General features: G+C 39.4%; 1 protein-coding gene across 2 annotated transcripts in view; it reads left to right on the top strand.

Annotated features, from left to right (window-relative positions):
- The window catches only part of usp28 (ubiquitin specific peptidase 28), a 35,807-nt gene extending 19,716 nt beyond the window's left edge, over window positions 1-16,091 (top strand). For both annotated transcript variants that reach the window (XM_073479242.1, XM_073479241.1), the window contains 24 exons: window positions 318-438; window positions 637-724; window positions 1,250-1,412; window positions 5,071-5,157; window positions 5,341-5,478; window positions 5,767-5,837; window positions 5,927-6,003; window positions 6,090-6,238; window positions 6,349-6,476; window positions 6,720-6,815; window positions 6,889-7,062; window positions 7,296-7,504; window positions 7,828-7,898; window positions 8,013-8,241; window positions 8,360-8,695; window positions 9,473-9,612; window positions 10,468-10,755; window positions 11,600-11,695; window positions 12,166-12,344; window positions 12,963-13,041; window positions 13,235-13,314; window positions 13,731-13,854; window positions 14,196-14,394; window positions 14,624-16,091. In XM_073479242.1, coding sequence (XP_073335343.1) covers window positions 318-438; window positions 637-724; window positions 1,250-1,412; window positions 5,071-5,157; window positions 5,341-5,478; window positions 5,767-5,837; window positions 5,927-6,003; window positions 6,090-6,238; window positions 6,349-6,476; window positions 6,720-6,815; window positions 6,889-7,062; window positions 7,296-7,504; window positions 7,828-7,898; window positions 8,013-8,241; window positions 8,360-8,695; window positions 9,473-9,612; window positions 10,468-10,755; window positions 11,600-11,695; window positions 12,166-12,344; window positions 12,963-13,041; window positions 13,235-13,314; window positions 13,731-13,854; window positions 14,196-14,394; window positions 14,624-14,799 — 3,498 coding nt within the window. In that variant the 3' untranslated portion in view covers window positions 14,800-16,091. The remainder of the gene's footprint in view (window positions 1-317; window positions 439-636; window positions 725-1,249; window positions 1,413-5,070; window positions 5,158-5,340; window positions 5,479-5,766; window positions 5,838-5,926; window positions 6,004-6,089; window positions 6,239-6,348; window positions 6,477-6,719; window positions 6,816-6,888; window positions 7,063-7,295; window positions 7,505-7,827; window positions 7,899-8,012; window positions 8,242-8,359; window positions 8,696-9,472; window positions 9,613-10,467; window positions 10,756-11,599; window positions 11,696-12,165; window positions 12,345-12,962; window positions 13,042-13,234; window positions 13,315-13,730; window positions 13,855-14,195; window positions 14,395-14,623) is intronic.
- The last annotated feature ends 2,719 nt before the right edge of the window (window positions 16,092-18,810 follow it).

Consider the following 18,810-nt stretch of genomic DNA (forward strand, 5'->3'; position numbering starts at 1 on the left):
CAATAAACAGTCTGGCTGACTGTGGTGCAGACATCATCCAACCTGTTGCAGCAGGGGCTGGCAGAGACACAGCAGGAGCTCATGGGTATGGGAGGGGAACATGCTCCCAGAGTTCCATACGAAATTAAAAAATGTTTTTGTACAGCTGGTTTAAAACCCAGCAGGGGAATTTGTCTGTGTCCCCTTAATTATTCAGTTGTATTCAACTTTGCATTATTGTCATTTGTATGTATTTGACATTTGTTTATTTCTTGTGGTGTGATTTCTGCAAACACTAATATACCTGTATATACAAAATATCTGCCCTTCTCTTCAAGGCCAGTCAGGGTGACATTGGACATGCCGTTGGACTGCTGACAACCCAACCTGCAGAGGTTCAGGATCCTGGAGAACCACAGGAGTCAGGAACCTCTGGAGAGACCTGGGAGGGCCAGAAAGGTACACTGGGGACAAAACAAACATTCACAAAAATTCTAACAACAATCATCTTGTTTGAAGCCTTATAGCATACTGAAGCTTTTACCTTTCAAAGCAGCAGGATCTGGCATTCAGTATAGTATAGAAGAATTTATTTTTATGAGGGGTTATGCATGTTTGTTGATAAAATTGAACATGAAACTGTTTCTGTTGCTTTAGTACTTCCTAAAGATGAACTGCAGACTGCCATAGAACTCAGCCTGCAGGAGTCCCACAATGCCCAGGAAGAGGAGAGGGAATTTAACAGGTACAAGAAACGTGCTGTTTATATAATCCCTCTTTTTTACAGGTGACTGAGATATAGGTTTATAATTATCTGCTGAATTGCTGAAGAACTTGTTTGTTCTTCCTCTTTGGTTCACACACTGCCTAGATTATAACCAAGATTATTAGCAAGATTGTTACACAGCAAAGTCTACAGCTCACAGCTCATCCTGAATGAAAACACACAAAACAACAGCTGCCAGTGAAAAATAATAGACATTCCCATCAGCTGTACTTTGTGCTTCCAATGAAATGTTAACATAATAACAGGCTAAACTAGGATAGTGTTCATGATAATCATTAAACATCAGAAAGCATTTTAGTTTCAGCCACGCTGAATTTGCTTCTGACAAAGTTTGTGTTTTCCTCAGATGCCTTATGGGGATTTTACCTATAACTCATAAAGGTGTTCATTTTCAGCCTTCACATAGGAATGGATATCTAACCTAGCCAACCTGTGTTAAATAGAGTCGACCTATTTCAAATGGGTGATTTGATGTACTTGCAGGGCTCTGGAGGCCAGTGCAGAGGAGAATGCAGCGAGGATGAAAAGGAAGAGATGTGAAGCCCAAAGTGAGATGTGCAGCCCTGCAGACTGGATCCGTCAGGACGACTGGCCCGTGGGCATTCGCAATGTTGGAAACACCTGCTGGTTCAGTGCTGTCATCCAGGTCAGAAAGAGGAATCTTGAGTTGTTAAATCAAATTCATCAGCATCAGGGAAAGAATTAAGAATGCAACATTAACATTTTTGATCCACAACATGGGTGCTGTTTGTTAACTGAGGTCGGTCAGTGCTCATAGTGCCCTTCTTCAGTCTAAATAACAATAAACAACAAACTAAAAGTGGGCCATTTCTGACCATTGTGGTGCAGACAAATAACAACCGCACGTGCAGATCAACAACTAAAGTCATGCTTTTCATATATTTATTTAGATATCATTATTATTTTTAATTTGATAGATAAATTCAAATAACGCAAAATAAAATAATGTAAATGTTACTAACATCTGTTATCATTGATATTAATAAATCAATACAACTATAAAATGGCTCAATTGGAATAGTCTTGTTATATAATGTAATAAAGAAGTAAAAAAAATAATAAATAAATAATACTAACGTGAATAGTTAATTATATAACATATTGCACTTAATTTTAAATATATCCTGATGAAGGGTTTTTTTGCCTCGTAAGCTGAAGTTAATAAATATTTTATTATACTAGAGTTGTTCAAATAATGATAATCCTTATTTTTATATAGCTATCCATGGTTAAGGGAGCTTGCAGAGTATTTTTTAAAGCTTGCTTTACGGTAATTATATAGAAAATGAGTTGCAGTTTAGCGTTAGTCAATTTAAGACTTAGACGTTATTTGAGAATTAAATTAAAAAATTGCTGGAAGAAGTTCTAAACAAACCAGAGTATATTGTGTCATAAAAAAATTAAAGTTTATCATCGAAAGCTTTATGTCTTTCTTAACCCAGCCATAGTACAGAGATCTGTTTGTGTTCAGTTAGGATCTGGCTTCCTGTCTCTGACTTTGGAAACTGGATGCTTGTCTGAATGTAGGTATACAGTTCGAGGCATTTGACTTTGACTCAGTTTTTTTTTAAAAGGGTTACCATCAATGTTTGAAAGCGTTTTATGTTGAATTTTGGTTTGGTTTATACCTGATGTATTATGCTTAAAAACATATGGATATAGAACCTTATTTTTTCTTATTTAGCCTTGAATGTTTTAAAAAATTCATACTAAAAAGTTTCATAACGCATCTGCACAGTGCACACCTAACTACAATCTGTTACTGTAGGTACACTGATCTCCTTCTAAATGTCCACCTGTCCTATCAGTGCCTCACATCCTTTGCTGGTAAATCTTAAAATAGCTCTCTCTCTTGGCTTAACAAACGTTAACAGACTTTGAGTTTCCCTTCTAAGATTTCTAACTTGAGTCTGTCAGAGGTGTCAACCCTTATATGTAGTTAGCAAATGTTGTTTTGGCTTTAGGCAATCTCTGTAACACAGTTTCGATTCTGTTTCCACTTTGAAATCAGTGCGCATGTGGTTCAGTCATTAGTGTTCTTCTGTACTTTCTGTAACTTGGTTTATAATGATTTCCCCAATGAGTTCAGCACCAGACTTGTTGTTGAACTGACAGCAGAAACTCTGTGACTATAGAGGGATCTCCCGTCAATCTTACCTTTTTCCCAATTCATACCATTCTGATAGAGTTATTAAAAACATCAGGAAGAAAACAAAAAGATGTGGGCATATTTTTGCTAGAAGAGAACATACAGTATTTCTCCGAGCTGATAATTCTATTGCAAATCCATTCCAGAGTGAATTTAGTCAGGCCTATCAGGTGGCTCGGCAGAAACTGGAGCCCTCATTGAGATGCACAGGCTGTGCGGATAATTAAATAGCGAGTGATGTGATGATGGAGAGAGCAGTAGACTTCCTCGTCTGAGCCTGAAATGGGCAGAGAGGAGACAGTGATTGTTTGTCTCTTGTTGAACCCAGATATGTTTCTACATTGATTTAGAAGTCAAACCCCCAAAGGACAGAGGTTATTATCTGGGAGAAGAGATGGGAAAATGAGGCAGTGTTGTTTGAATACAAATGGTGTTTGTTTTTCGCTGGTGTCGATACTGTTAGGTAGAATTAAACTGTCGTAGATTCAACAGAGCCCGACTCTAGATAAAGCGGTCTTCTTCCCTTTAAAAAAGTAATTAAGCTATCAGATTGAGGCTGAGTGACCACATGATTCAGTTGTCAGCTCATATTCCCTCTATTATCTTTCGTGGTATGAATTACAGTAAAACTGAGATAAGCCATAATTGAATTTCCTACTGAAATGGAAATATATATCAAGATATTCATAAGTGCTGAGAAGCTCCACTCAACATCGCACATGACATAAGAGTATCTGACTGGTATTAATGTGTTTAGTTTATCATGAGGAACACAAGTATCTTATAACAAAGTGTGTAAAATAAAGAACTAAAAAAATACAATAAAACACTATACTAAACGTTGCAGAGACTCTACCATCTCCTATGTTATATCCCTGAAGGTAAAGGAAATATTTTGTCTAATTTTATTAATGCTTCAAGCCAGTTTTGATTTATATCTCATTCAGATAACTTATTAACTCACTGAACATGACTTTGAATTATTGAAGTCGCAACCACGGCCGAGTCAATACTGAGGAGCCTAAAGCTGCTCTTTATCTAATGTGTGACTAATGGAGAAATCATCCAACTCCTCTTTAATGATCATATTTTAATCCAAATTTAGAATTAATATTAACTTATAATAACAAAGTACAGTTCTTCTACAGTGATTATAATATAATAGACATACTTATTACAATCTGGCTGAACTTCAACATATGGTCTTCGTCATCCAGCCAGTTAAAGGAGCTTCTTATTTAATAGGCACACGACCATATCTTATGATGTTTAAAAGTACCTCCAGAGAGCATCTAACGGCTCCCAGAAGGTTAGGGGCATCTTAAGAAGCTCCAGAACTTGCAGGAAGAAAACAAACTACATTTGTCTTTGAGATCAAAAGCCCATTAGTAAGCAACTGTTGATGTCTTGTTTTATTGAAACCTGAGTCTATTAAGGGCAGACACTACAGGTGAAAACATTATTTCATGCACTCAGGCTATTTGCTTCCATAACATCTTCTTCAGACTGGTGGAAAGAAAATGTCTAAAATACACATTTAGGTGTTTTTCATTTCAGATTTCTGTCCTGGAAATTCACATATTTAATTACATATCCTCATTTGCATATATAAACAAAAGATGTAAGAACATTTATGATCCTATCTATATTCTGAAGGTTTGTACACAGGGATTTGTTCATATATCATCCATAGCCTGATTTATATGACATTTATTCCTAAAAACATGGCAAAAATTGATTTTTCTTTTGGCTGTTGACAGCATTTTCTGATTTATGGAGTGATAAAAAGAGAGATATCCAAAATCCCCTCTGTAAAAACCTGACTGTCATATGTCAAAAAAATTAAACAAGAGATTTGAACCTGGTTTTATCCAATATTCAGATTTCTCTTCTGCAAAGATATGAAATGGAAGCAGGACATTTGCAGGTGCTAATTTGCTAAATATGATGGGCATGTGGAACAGTTTTCTGTGTTGATCAAGGAACATACTGTATTTTGCTTCTGGCCATGTCTCTTAAATGATCTTTCCACCACTACAATGTCATGCATGACCACTGTAATCATCATCTGCCAGCTGGTAATCTTTCACTTTTGACCTTGACCGAACAGCCTTGTTTTGTTGTCTTGTTGCAGTCACTGTTCCACCTGCCTGTGTTCAGGAGGCTGGTTCTCAACTACCATCTGTCTGAGCGAGTGCTGGAGAAGTGTAAGAGTCATTCTGTGAGTAAACTCCTGTCACCAGCACATACAAGTGCTCTCCAAACAACAGTCGGCTCCTCCGCCGCTGCCATTTACAGCAGACCTGATTATACACAAGCTGTGGAGATTTTCTGTCAATATATACATAGCTATTATGTGAGAGTCTAAAGGGGCTGAAGTTTGACTCTGGCCATCTGTTAACAGGACAAGAGGAACATAGCTTTCATGCAGGAGCTGCGCTGTCTGTTTGCCCTCATGGTGGGCTCCACTCGCAGGTTTGTGGATCCTTCAGCTGCAGTGGAGTTACTGCGAGACGCCTTCAGGACCAGCGAGGCTCAACAGGTACAACAGTACAACACAAAAAATCTTAACTTAATGTCTGTTTAAAGAATTTTGTAGATAAAAATACTGTGAGGTGAGGCTAAAACCTGTGGATAGATTCACCTTTAGTTAAGATTTTCTTTGGTCAAACTATTGTTTCCAAGGTCAAGATGGAACTCATGTGACTATGGTGATTCTTGGCCCTCACTTTATCCTTTAATATTACAGCTTCACCACGTATTTTATCCTTGACCATGAGGCAATACCTAGAGTTTGTTTTTACATTTTTTCCTAATGTCTTTATTCCAGGATGTCAGTGAGTTTTCCCACAAACTGCTTGACTGGCTAGAGGATGCATTTCAGCTGGCTGCCAATGGAAAGTAAGTTAAATGTTGATGTCATCCACATTCATGGACTATTTTCTATTTGTGTGATTAATTACATAAGTGTGTCATGTCTTTTTTGTCAGTAACGCAGAAGACAAAAAACTAAACCCCATGGTCCAGCTTTTCTATGGCACCTTTGTGACAGAAAGAAGACATGAGGGTATGAGTTTTGTTTGAGTTTCTGTCATAGCAACAATCAACGTGAATTCTGTTCTCACTCACTCACGTCTGTGTGGCTCTGTTTAGGTAAGACTCTGTGTAATATTGAGCAGTTTGGCCAATATCCCCTGCAAGTCAACGGCTTCAACAACCTGGATGAATGCCTGGAGGGTGCCATGGTTGAGAAGGAGATTGAGTCAGTTCATTCAGATCACAGCGTCACACCTGGCCGTGAGGTGAAACATTCATCAACTGAATAACAATAGAATTACTATGTATACGGTCATTTCAGTGTTTGTGCAATTTGATCCTGCACTAAGATAATTATATTGTCTCTTCTTTGCAGAGATGGTTCAAAAAGCTACCACCAGTCTTGACATTTGAACTGTCCAGATTTGAATTCAACACCCAGCTTGGCCGTCCGGAAAAGATACACAAGAAACTGGAGTTCCCACAAATAGTTTATATGGACAGGTGAGCTTTGTACAGATAAAACGATCATAGACATGCAAGTTTATTCATATTCACATGTTCAGCAAAGGACGTAGGCTGCAGCAATATTCAGAATGATTGTCTCACAAACATATGTCAACTTATATCAGAATTCTCGTACTAAAATTGTAGAGGTAAAGAAAAACTAGCCGGTTATATGTCTGTTTAAATCTTACACCCATGTACTGATACATTTTGGTTTATGCCTGATTTTTATGTGAACAGATATCTTCACAAAAACATAAAAGAGACTCATGAGAGGAGAGGAGAAGTGAAAAAACTCAAGGAGCAACTTGCAGCCCTTCAACAGAAACTTGAGTGGTAAGTTACCACTACAGCTTTGATACTTTTCAGAGAAATTTCTGCATTAATTGGATCCTGCCTTTATTCACAGCTACAAAAACTATGGCTCCGGACCCACCAAGTATCCTCTGGCTGATATGCTGCAATTTGTGCTGGAGTTTGCAACCACCAAGCCCACAAGTGTTTCCCCAGCTGAAGATCTGAGACCAACTTCACCGACTCCTGCAAGCCATCCCCTCGGTGACCCCAGCTCCAAAGAAAACAGGTTGAGTACATGGAGGACCAGAGAACTGTACATAAGCAGTGGCCCCTGATCAAAGACTAATGGAAAATACTATACAGTGAACGATATTCTTACACATAATGTCTCTTTCCATTGCCATGCTGATAACACTGGTGATTGAATTGAAAAAAGGCCTACATTACATCTTGTTTTTGTGTCATTAAACCCTGCATCCGTAACCAAACCATCTTTGATGCTTTCCTTGCTTCCCTCAGTGAATCTGGAGAAACAGACTCCTCAGAGGGCCTGGTTTCGAGTGTTTCCAGTTGCCAGCGGACCCCCATATACAAACCCTTCACCCAGTGCAGACTCCCCATTGAAAGCCCACCTCATCCAGCCCCCCACAGCATCACTGAAGAAGAGCTGCACTTTGTTAAGACATGCCTTCAGCGTTGGAGGACAGAAGTTGAGAATGACATAAATGGTATGCTAATGCAAATGCTTATAACAGAGTAAATACACTAACACTGCTTTTTATATAGTTTTCATATATCATCGGATTCGGATTTAATAAGATTGCTTTACAAGATATTTAATATTTTTTGTCTCTTAGCTCAGCTCAATCAGTCATATTCCTGTGATTTGAATACTAGAATTCAACCTCCTCTTCCCAACTTTCCCGTATTATGACAAAAACTAGGTTAAAGAAATATAAAAGAAATTCATTTCCACTTAGCTGCAAGTGTACTTTATTAAATTTTGTGTTTTAATTGTGTGTTTTTTCTTTTGTTTTTTTATGTTTGCCAGAGCTAAAGGCAAGCATTGACAGGCTCAGTCAGATGCTGGAGGGCATGTACGCAGACAACAGTCTCTGCCAGGTGAGACATACTGTCACCTTATTCAATCTGACAACCAGCAGTTCACTCTGAATATTGTAGGGCTTCAGTATTTTGCACAGCAGGAGTTCAATGCTATCTCCTCCTTTTATTTAGGTACCCTACAGACTTCATGCAGTGCTCGTCCATGAGGGGCAGGCATCAGCAGGTCATTACTGGGCCTACATTTACGACCATGCCAACCAGCGCTGGATGAAGTACAATGATATCAGCATCACTGAGTCGTCATGGGAGGAGCTGGAACGAGACTCATTTGGGGGCATGACCAACGCCAGTGCCTACTGCCTGATGTACATAGATGACAGGATACCGAACCTTATTACAGGTATGATTTTTAGTTATTCGGTTTGATTTTTATCTGATTAGCTTAATCTTGATAATTAAAGTAGCAAAGTTTAAAGCACTTTTAATGTAATAACTGACACTACCCCACATTCACTCAGATGACACAGATGATGAGACAGGCCAGGTGCTGCATGGCATGGACTCCCTGCCACCAGTCCTCAGACGTTACGTCCATGAAGATAACCGCTGGTTCCAGCAGGAGCTCAGTGAATGGGAGGAGCAGTTCTGCCAGACGGCAACCCCACAGGGAGAGTCTACAGCATCTGCAGAGCCCACAAATCCCAGTGCAGACAATATAGATCAAGCACCAGTTGAGCCAGCGCCCCAGTCTGGACCATCCACTGAAGAGCCAGACCAGACAGCTTCCTCAGAGCCACAACCAGAGCCAGAAGCAGAGAAGGATGTGGAGCCTGATCAAAAAGAAAATCCTGAAGGTCTGTAACGGTTAATGGAGAAAAGGGAATGAATGGTTTACCATATCTTTCCATTTTTTCTGTTGTGGGGGTTCAGGAAGCAAGCAGCATCTTCTCAGTGCTTCTTTACAAGCAGCTATCAAAATACCAAAAGCGTGAATTTTAACACAAAATTTTAACCTTTTTGGAAATACAGTTTAAGGGCTGGAAAGCAAAACAGGCCTTTTACTCCAGTTAAATTATAAATATATAGTACTGTTTTTTTTTATCTTGGGAAAATGGTTATGGCATAACATGGATAATCCACGATAAGTTGTGAGTTTATAAAGAAGCGGCTTTTAGCATCCGGGTCCATGGGAAGTTTTTTCTTTTGCTTGTATATTCTGGGCACGACAAAGACAGACCTGGGTTTGTAATTAAGTACCAAAATACCCACAGCTCACTTTGCTTTGCCACATTTGAATGAACCTCCCACCTGTGCATGTGCACTCTGCACTTGGAAAATACCAAATGGTTGGTGCCCCGCCACAAAAACAGAACCAGCAATCTCTGTTTATATTTAGGCAACACTTGTGATTAAATTTGTCCAGACCTTTGTTGGGTTAATAAGATTTATCTGACCTGGAAATCAAAAATGCTAAAAATCTTGTATTACAATTCTGCTATTAATTGGAATTTTTATGTTAAGGCCCTGTAGTACATGATGAGGTAATTATTATATATCCTGCAAGTACAAGTAACTACTGAACAGTCCTTGTGTGCACTCATAACCTCTCTTCTCTCTTTCTTTGACCTTAGAAGAATCAGAGGTAACCCCACCAGCACCACCACCACAGAGCCCTGGCTGCCAGTCAGACGACACCAGCAGCGCGACAGTCACTGACACCTTGGCTCCTGGCCAAAGCTCCACCACAGCTGAGAAAGAGCTTCAGAGTCAGGTGGGCAAGTCCCCTATTCCCCGTCTGTATAATATGGGTCAGAAATTCTAGGCCACATGTGAGTGTGTACATGTGGGTCAAGGGTCCTATTTCACCACTTAACATAGTGATGGAGATACAGGCATAGAGTAATGTCTCGATAGAGTGATTACTGCTATCAGCTAATTTGTTTAATAGTCAGTGGCGTGTTCAGGCATGTCATATTATTTCCCTTGATAATTTTTAGTCTTTGTCAGTCTGGTCAATATATTAGAAACACCAGTTCAGTCCAATACAACAACAGCACAGCCTAGAGCTTGAAAAATGACCGTAGAGTGACACAATATGATGGATGATTGATTATAAGCTTCATGAATATCAGATCTATTGTAGGCTGTTCAGTTAGATGACTTTAAATACACTGGTAACTTAGTTAAGGGAATAACAAACCACTTCTGTCCTCTTGACATATCAGGAGATCTGCTGACACACTGATTTGTTACATGTAAGTGAATGTTACTCCTTAAGTGTATTTTCAAATGTCTGAAGCTGCAGCCTTTTTGCTGACCCACCTGACAATGTATAATCAGGCCAACCTTTTGACTGGATACAAGCAGCCATTTTGAATTTCACACTCTCCCATATCCAAATTGTTCACCATTGGAATGGGGAGTTAAAATAGAAACACATGCTGTGTTCTCTATTAGAGCTGACATTTTCCAGATATATTCACTCCACAGGTGTTTATAACACATGTAGAGGTGTAAATTTGTGTCGGTGCGTTTCTACATACAAGGCTCTCAAAACCCTAAACAGGATAAGCAGGTATAGATAATGGATGAACTAAAGGCATCTTTTTAAATCTTTCTCTTGCAGACTCCTGGCCCTGAAGCAGAGCTTAGTAACCAGGCTGCATCTGACCTCCATGAGGAGAAGGACGACACACAGGTCGCAGGCCTCAGCCTTCCAGCTCAAGGCGAGCCAGAAGCTTCTGGAGAAGCTCCTGAACATGAAGCGAAGAAGGAGGATGAGGAGCAGCAGCAGCTGCAGCAGCAGGAGGCCCCAGTTAGACAGAGACAGACTGAGAGTGAGGTCTCTGAAGTGGAGATCCCGAATGTGGGCCGGATCATGGTGAGAGCTGATGCTGACGGATATAATGAAGAGGTGAGTATGTGTCATAATGTGACATGAAGTAATTTCACTCGATTACATGAATTTTATAAACTAAATATACTAGTTTGCAGAGTCAGATTATTCAGTGTTGATAGGCTGTTGCTCGTGACATGTAGCCAATCAGATAGTGTTGTAGGCAGGACATTGAGTGAGACCACAGTGTAGAGACTACAGACAGAGAACGGACCCTGCATCAGAGACAAAGTAGGACATTTTTAAATTAATTAATTGTATCTGCAATTGGATGAAAAACAAACACCAATACAAGATAATCAGAAAAAAACTGCCCGTCAGCCCCAATAATCAGCCTGGCCGATAATCAGTCTATCCCAAGCCTTAAAATGAAGACAGGATTTGTGTATCCTGAGTCTTTAATGTATTGATATATTAACACACTGATATATCAAGTTGTGAATGCTGTTCCTAACTTGCCACTATGTTTCAGATCCGATGTTAAATTTTCAGCACCACTTGATTGATGAATAGTTTAACATCAATTAAACATTTATCCAAGTTTGTCCTCCAGTTTTTCTGAACACTAAAACACTGAAATGATATTGAAATCCTACAAATGTGCGATTTTGTTCTTTCTGCTGCTCATTTTGAGGCACATTCGAATGATGCTGTTTTTGCAGTTTTATTTCTTTACTTCGCTTCAAGAATGATTTCCACCTCAAACACAATCAGCATGTGGGAATGTAGTGCAGCCCTAAACTGTTCAGCATCTTTACACAGACATCATGACATATATTGTTTTGTTTGTTATTCTGTTTGCTGCCCAGTTGGTGTTGTAATAACTCCTATTTGTCCTCTTTCCTGCCGGCTCATTTCCTAGATGATGCTGACTCCGGCTATGCAAGGTGTCATTCTAGCCATCGCCAAGGCCAGGCAAATTTTTGATAAGGAAGGACCTGAGGCTGGCCTCATCAAGGTATGCTCTTAGAGGGATATTATCACAACTCACATTAACACTGCATTGCACAAAATAATTAAAAAATCATGTTCACTGAAATGTTTTTGCCAGACAACATAAAATATTTGTTAGGAGCAACCTAAAAATGATCTCTTTATGCCACATATTTATTAGAATCAGAGCATAAATGCAAAAATATTCAAATGTTTTGAGGGACCTGCTGATTACAAGGAATATATAATGATATGCAGCATAAACTGTATTAATAGTTCATCATCAGTGGATTAGAAGGTTCCTAAAGATTTCTTTTTACATGTATTCCTGATTAAATTTTTTACTGTACTGGTTCTTTATGGATGAAGAATGTTAGACTGTCTTAACTTTCTTAAATGTATCTATGAAGCACTTTTACATGTTTGCCAAGTCTGATCATTTTTGGAAAATCTAAATATAACTCAATCTGAGATGATTTCCCACTGTTCCCTCAGGCCTTCCACGAGGAGTATTCCCGCTTGTATGAGCTCTCCCAGGAGGAGACGACGCCCCAGGAGGACGTTCGTCTGCAGCACGTTCTGGTGTACTTCTTCCAGAACAAGGCACCCAATCGTATCATAGAGAGGACGCTGCTGGAGCAGTTCACTGACCGCAACCTGAGCTTTGATGAGAGGTACGCACAGATAACAGACAAGTGGCCCCTGGATGAGTCTAAGACTTTAGTCTATTACATTGGTTTAAGTTTTCAAAAGATATAAAAATGATGATACTGATACGTTTTGTCACACTCTGGGGTGAAACTGACACTTTAAAAAAAAGTGGATGACACACCCGGAAGATTAAGGAGAAAAATCTGTTACAGTGTGTACACACAGCAGAAGGGAGTAACTAAGGTGAAAGATAGAGATACAGTAGATCATACAGCATGCCTATGCTGCCATCTAGTGTCCAGAGCAGGGATCTGTAGCATGAATGGAAAATGAATATATCAAGTAAGTTAAATGGCTAAATGATATGTAAAACAAATATTATTGCTGATATATTTTTACAAATATTGTGATAATGATTTGAGTCAAGATTTTATTGGGAATGGTTATTTTTACATTTAATTTTCACCGAAAAGATAGAAAGAGAATGATGATGGTGTGTATATTATGACACTTTTCACCTTTATCAAAAGAAAAAAAGCTCCTTAAGTTATTACATTCGGCTATATTGCGATTTTGATAATATTTCTATTAATTGTGCAGCCATAGTTAAAAGCATTGATATGTCCTCTCTGTACATGCAGGGCCATCAGTATCATGAGGGAGGCCCGATCCAAGCTGCGCCTCATCAAGCCAGAGGACATGGATATGGATGAATACTTGGTATTGTCTAAAAGATTACCTTACCTCTGCCTTGTTGGACTTATTTTCTCCCATCTTCGTAATAATTTAAATGGAAATTAATCTGTCTCTGTTGTCATTGATTGCTTTAAGTTCTACAATGTGATCAAGCATTTGAAAACATAGCGGAGAGCAAATAAAGTGATAGTTGGTTGTCCTCTGTGCTCTCTCACAGCAGTGGCATGATGACTACAGGCTGTTCAGGACAGTGTTTGTCTACCTGCTGACTGGCCTGGAGCACTACCAGCATGGAAAGTATGTGTCCTACGTTCACCACCACACTACCAATCAAGCTGCTTGTGTGTTTCAGAATGTTTGAGAAACTTGACCGCTGAAGGTTCAGAAAGCTTTAATAGTCATACTGCACATGAAACAGGGAAAATCCTCTTAAAATGAGCCTGTAACCAAGTAAACATAGCTGCTAATGTGAACGAGAAGAACAAGAGAAAGAACACATTTATTTATGTGTGGTATTTATGTGTAAATTTTACACATAAATACCATTCTGACTGGATTCTCTGTAACCTGGGAACTCTAAACATCTGTGTTTTACACTCATACAATGAGTGGTTTACATAGCTAAAGAGGTGTTTCTTACTGATTGGCCAATAGTGGGACTGCAGTTTATGTAGAGAATGACATGATGACAGTTGCTAACGTGTGTGCTGCAGGATGCGGGAGGCTCTGACCTACCTGGCTCATGCGTACGAAACGAACGCCAGCCTGCTGAAGAATGGAGAGAAACGTGGCATTGACAAGTCTCTAATTGCAGTCTACAGGAGGAAATGCCTCACTGTGAGTAAGGCTGGTCCTACAGTCAGAGTGTATGACTACAGAAGTGTTCTTATTTTTTTAACCATGAATGTACAAAGCTCAATCCTTCTGCAGAAAGATTTAAATATCAAGAAAATCGTTGCAATATAAAATTTCTAAAATTTTCATTCCATGAAAATAACAAATAATCTGATTATAATTTTTATGCACTAACAATATGCTTATCAACATACAGTATATGTGGGAATCTGAATCTGTAATTCCCTCCAATGCTTCATGAGGACTGTGTTGTCAACTGATCAAACACACTGTGTGACAATAACTCTTACTATCTTCTTCTCGTCCCAACATCCACCTCACAGGTACTGAATGAAAGCGCATCGCGGCTGTTCTGCAGCGGTGAGGAGACGAATGTGGAGGAGGGCATCGCCGTCATGGACGAGGCCGTCATCCCCTGCCTTCACCTGATGAGCCGGGACTCGGCTTTATCCCAGGAAGACCGGGACGCCATGGAGAGCATCCGCAGCCACTGGTGCTGCTGCCTGGGCCAGGATATGGACGGTAAGATTAGATGAATTAATGTATCAGCACATCTTAAACAAATCAGCTAATATTGAAAAAATGTATTAGGTGTTCCTGAGGCTTCACAAGCATGTTAAATGCTTTTACTTACTCATGAAACATTCGCAAAGCCAAAGGTTTGTGTCAAAACCTTAAACAAATGTCTGACTAAAAGGAATCCCTAAATTAAATAAACGGCTGTATTTCTTCTGGCCTCTTTTGTTTTCAGAGTCTTTGCAGGTGAAGCTGGGTGAGTTTCTGCCCAGGGTTCTGGACGGTTCAGCTGACGCAGTAGTTCTTAAAGACCCACCCAAAGTCCACGTCAGCCAGGCCCACGACCTGTGCAGTCGCCTTGCAGCTGTCATGGAGTCCATCCACAAAACGTCGATCGTCATCGTTAAGTAAAGCCCTCAATGAAACCCACAAGAACTGTGTGTCCTGCCTGCAAGCAACGTGGCCGATGGATCGTTCTGTGCTGGAATACTATGGAGTTCAGTCAGCGTCTAGTTTTTAACAAGCCAATTTATGTATTTAATTTAATCTGCTGGTTCTAAAAGCCTCCAGAAAAGCTCTTAACAGGCCTCAAAATGATCTATCTTATCGATAGATCGTTTTGATGCTTCTTATTGCTCACCCACCACCATCAGCAACCTCCAACTCTTTGGAAAAAATACTAAAAGTGCTTAAAAATCCTCATGGCCTTAAAGCAGCAGCAAGTTATGGTAGAGGAGGCCCTAAAGGTAGCACTGTAATTTCCTACAGAACTGGCATCCCTAACGCATTCTCTTCAACTTTGAGTACATCCTTTACGTAGACATTTCCAAGAGCACATTACCCACTGTCATGCCAGGTTCTTGTGCTTTGAAGTGGTTCTGATCTTTTCCCTAAAAATGTGTCTTGAGAACTGTTTATATAGCTTTAAGCAGCTTCTCTTCTGTGTTGCACTCACCAGCTGAACAATTATTCCATCAGTAGGAGAACACAGAAGCTTAAAACTCTGATTGGCACAAGTTCAGACATGGACATGTTGTACTGTCCGGCAAACTTGTTAATTTTATGTTCTGACAACAATTGGACTGTCACTCAACTCTGTGAATGGATTGTAGGGTTTTATTGTTGTGTTGCTAAGCAGTGTGAACGCACACTTAGGTCTCTATACAGGGCTGAAAAAACACTAGATTTGTATTGCACAGCAACAGATACTGTTTATGAGCTTTTTTTAAATATATGTTTTATATTTCTTTGTATTTTTCCAAAACAGACTCTAGGGAATTTTACATTTAGGTGACACGAGAACGATAGATATTTTAAGTGTTATTATGCATAAAAATATTAATGGCAGGTGTTGTGTGCCACTTTTTAAAAGAGCTGCTGAACGCTCAGATGGAACTATGAGTCAGTGGCAACTCTTCTTTGTTAACAGTGCCCTGGTGGACAACACCTCTCTCAACTGATGTGCCTTTTCTCCCCTTTTGAAGGGTTCGTTGTAAACCATGTAAACACTTTGACATGAAGAGATGAAGTCTTTTATCTGGTGTCCCACATGCAGTATCATGAAAGAATGAATGAAAGAATGAATGAATCAGGATTTTCAGGACAGCTACTTGGAGCTACTCTAACAGCCGTTCCTGGCTGCTGATTTCACTGCTGTTTCACTTGTAGTCTGTGATGATACTCAATAAATATTTTAAATTCTCTGTGCACTCCTTCATTATTGGTTGTGTTCACTTGTATAGCAGGTCTTGCACGTTCCTCTAATGCAGTTTCTGCCATCATATTTAGGTAATAGTTTCAGTATATTCACCTCCATCATGTTCTGAGGAATAGTTTGCACATCTTAAAGAACAAGGCTGGCGATATTTAATAGTTTTCTAAGGCTAAAAAGCCCCAAAAGACTAAAATAAACATTGAATTCAGTCTACTAACTGTGGAGCCAAAGCCTGATATGTCTTAATCATCTCTGTCATGAAGCTCTGTTGTTGTCCAAAATTAAAAGATCATAAATGAGCAGTGTTGTAAAAGGTACCCAAAAGTCATACTCGAGTAAAAGTAAAGATATCATGTTGAAAATACGACAAGCCAATCCCCAGAATAAATGTTGCTAAGTTCGTTTCGGTGAAACCATGGGAAAGTTGAAACTGGACTCTTTTGTGTTGGTTGGTTTTCTCTATTTCTCTCGTCATAACACTGTGCTTATGTTCTGGTTAGGTTTGTGCACAAAAAACATTCATGGTTTGGCTTAAAATGCCTGTTTTGGTCGCTACGATCACAGATGGAGATGGGCTGACCTCCCATGTAAAACAGCATTGTTTGTCACCACAAAAACAGCTGGAAATGTCTCCAGGTGTCTCCAGTATCCAGTGGTGTGACTCGAACTGCGGCCGTTCATTTGGCCGCTGTGTTGGCTTGTAATAATGTAATCTGCAAAGTAACTTGTAACTAAAGTTATCAAATAAATGTAGGGGAGTTAAAGTATAACATTCACCTCCAAAATGTGGGGTGGAAGTATAAAGCAGCAGAAAATGGAAATACTATAAATACAAGTACAAGTACAGTACTTGATTAAATCTTCCGTTCAATCACTGTCAGAGTCATGAGTCATAAATAAATATATATTTGGGAGCCATTTTTCAGTAGGAACAAGCAGACAAATATACATGTTAGAGAAACCTGAAAGTGTTGTTGGTTTTGGTCTTTTATTGAACTTGTTGGCATTAAGAGCTTGTTGTATTGATCTTCTGATGGTGTGGGTCTGCCTGATTGTGCTTTGGACACGACTGATCCAGTTTCTGCAAAGCATTTTTAGACTGCCATGCACTGCCCCCTTAGAAATCTTTAGTCCAACCAGGATTTGAGACTGCCAAAGCCCCTCTTCACTCAGAATAACAGAATGACTTCTGACACTTACTTTCTGAAAACCTCAAACTTTCTGATTATTTCCAGGTTTACGTTAAAATATTAGAGATTTTCATTGTGGTTTCAGACTTTTGGACCCCACTGTGTATCTGTTCTTTGATGCTTCACATCACACACCATTTATTTTCATACTTTAACAGATTCATTATGATTAATTTTATTAGAATTTGTTTATTTTTTCTTCCCTCATGTTTTTTTCGTCCTTGCATGACCTGCCGTGATATCGCTTGTTTTACATCGCCACGTCTGAGTTTAAATGCTGGAATTCTGTTATTTTTAAAAGCTTTCGTTGGCAACGGCACACATAATCTTCCCCAAATTCACATAAGCCCCTTTTATCCAAGTGTGTAACACTGCACTACAACAGTGTGCTGTTTCATAATGAAATAAAGTCTTTACCGATAATCAAGTTTAAGTGCACATCAAAGGCGCAATTATACTGAGATTAAGACAAGAATACTCTCGAGTCAGGGTCTCCGCTGAATAGATTAAGATCTGATTTTCATTAGTCTCTGTTTTCCATAACTGCCCTGATGAGGCAGAATGTGTGGGGACCAAGGTAAGGGGGAGCTGTTGATGATGTGTCTACAGCTGTCCTAAAGTGTCAGGACATGTACTGTTATTGTTCCATGTTAGAGGAATGTGGTTACATTGATTATGCAAAAGCAGGAACCTGACAGTTCGTTTTGAAACTTTAAACAGCGCTGCCATTGTTATGATCACACGTGCAGGAGCATGACCGAAGATATCCTGAGAATGTTTGGGACGCAGCGCTCAACAGAGCTCCTTTCTTAAGTTGTCTCACCACTCTGCATCAGTGAACATTTCCTCGACATCTAGCTGCCAGCAACGGGAAAAACAGAAATGTTGTGGTGTGAAATCGAATTTGTTATTCAGGGCCTGACAGACGGGCTGAGGTCATTTTTGGAGGTGTTTGGCATCAATATATAAAAAACAATTTATAAATGGAGATGTCTGAATCAACAGTTGGCAGCAATGAATGCACTGCTAGTGTTAGTGCCACCGGGGGACAAGGTGCCATGATAGTTTTCTACAGTTTACCAACTCAGGATGGTCTACTTACTATTTTTTTTTACCCTGTTGTGATACTGAAGATAACATAAAGGGATTGTGTCATTTCACCAGTATTGATCACCACATGAAATGACATGACTAACACTGTGTGAAAGGTACCGTGCTTGATAAAACTGCAACGACTGTGCCTTAAAAATAACAAGATAGACCAAGATTGTGTGTTTTGTATGTGTGTTTGACATCTATCTTGTGCAGAATCACTGGATGAGGAGTAATTGAGGTCTGTTTTATTCAGGCGGTTTAACAAAATGAGTGATTTTAAGGTCATGCAATAATTTTTCTTCATAAAATTGTTTCTGTGTTGCTAAGCTGCTCAAAATATTTAATATACATGATATTCACAATGAAATGGGCACTAAGCAGTAGGGAAGGGACAAAATATCAGTGGCAATATGTTGTATTGCT

This window comes from Pagrus major, chromosome 13 (assembly GCF_040436345.1).
Source record: "Pagrus major chromosome 13, Pma_NU_1.0".
Lineage (NCBI taxonomy): Eukaryota > Metazoa > Chordata > Actinopteri > Spariformes > Sparidae > Pagrus > Pagrus major.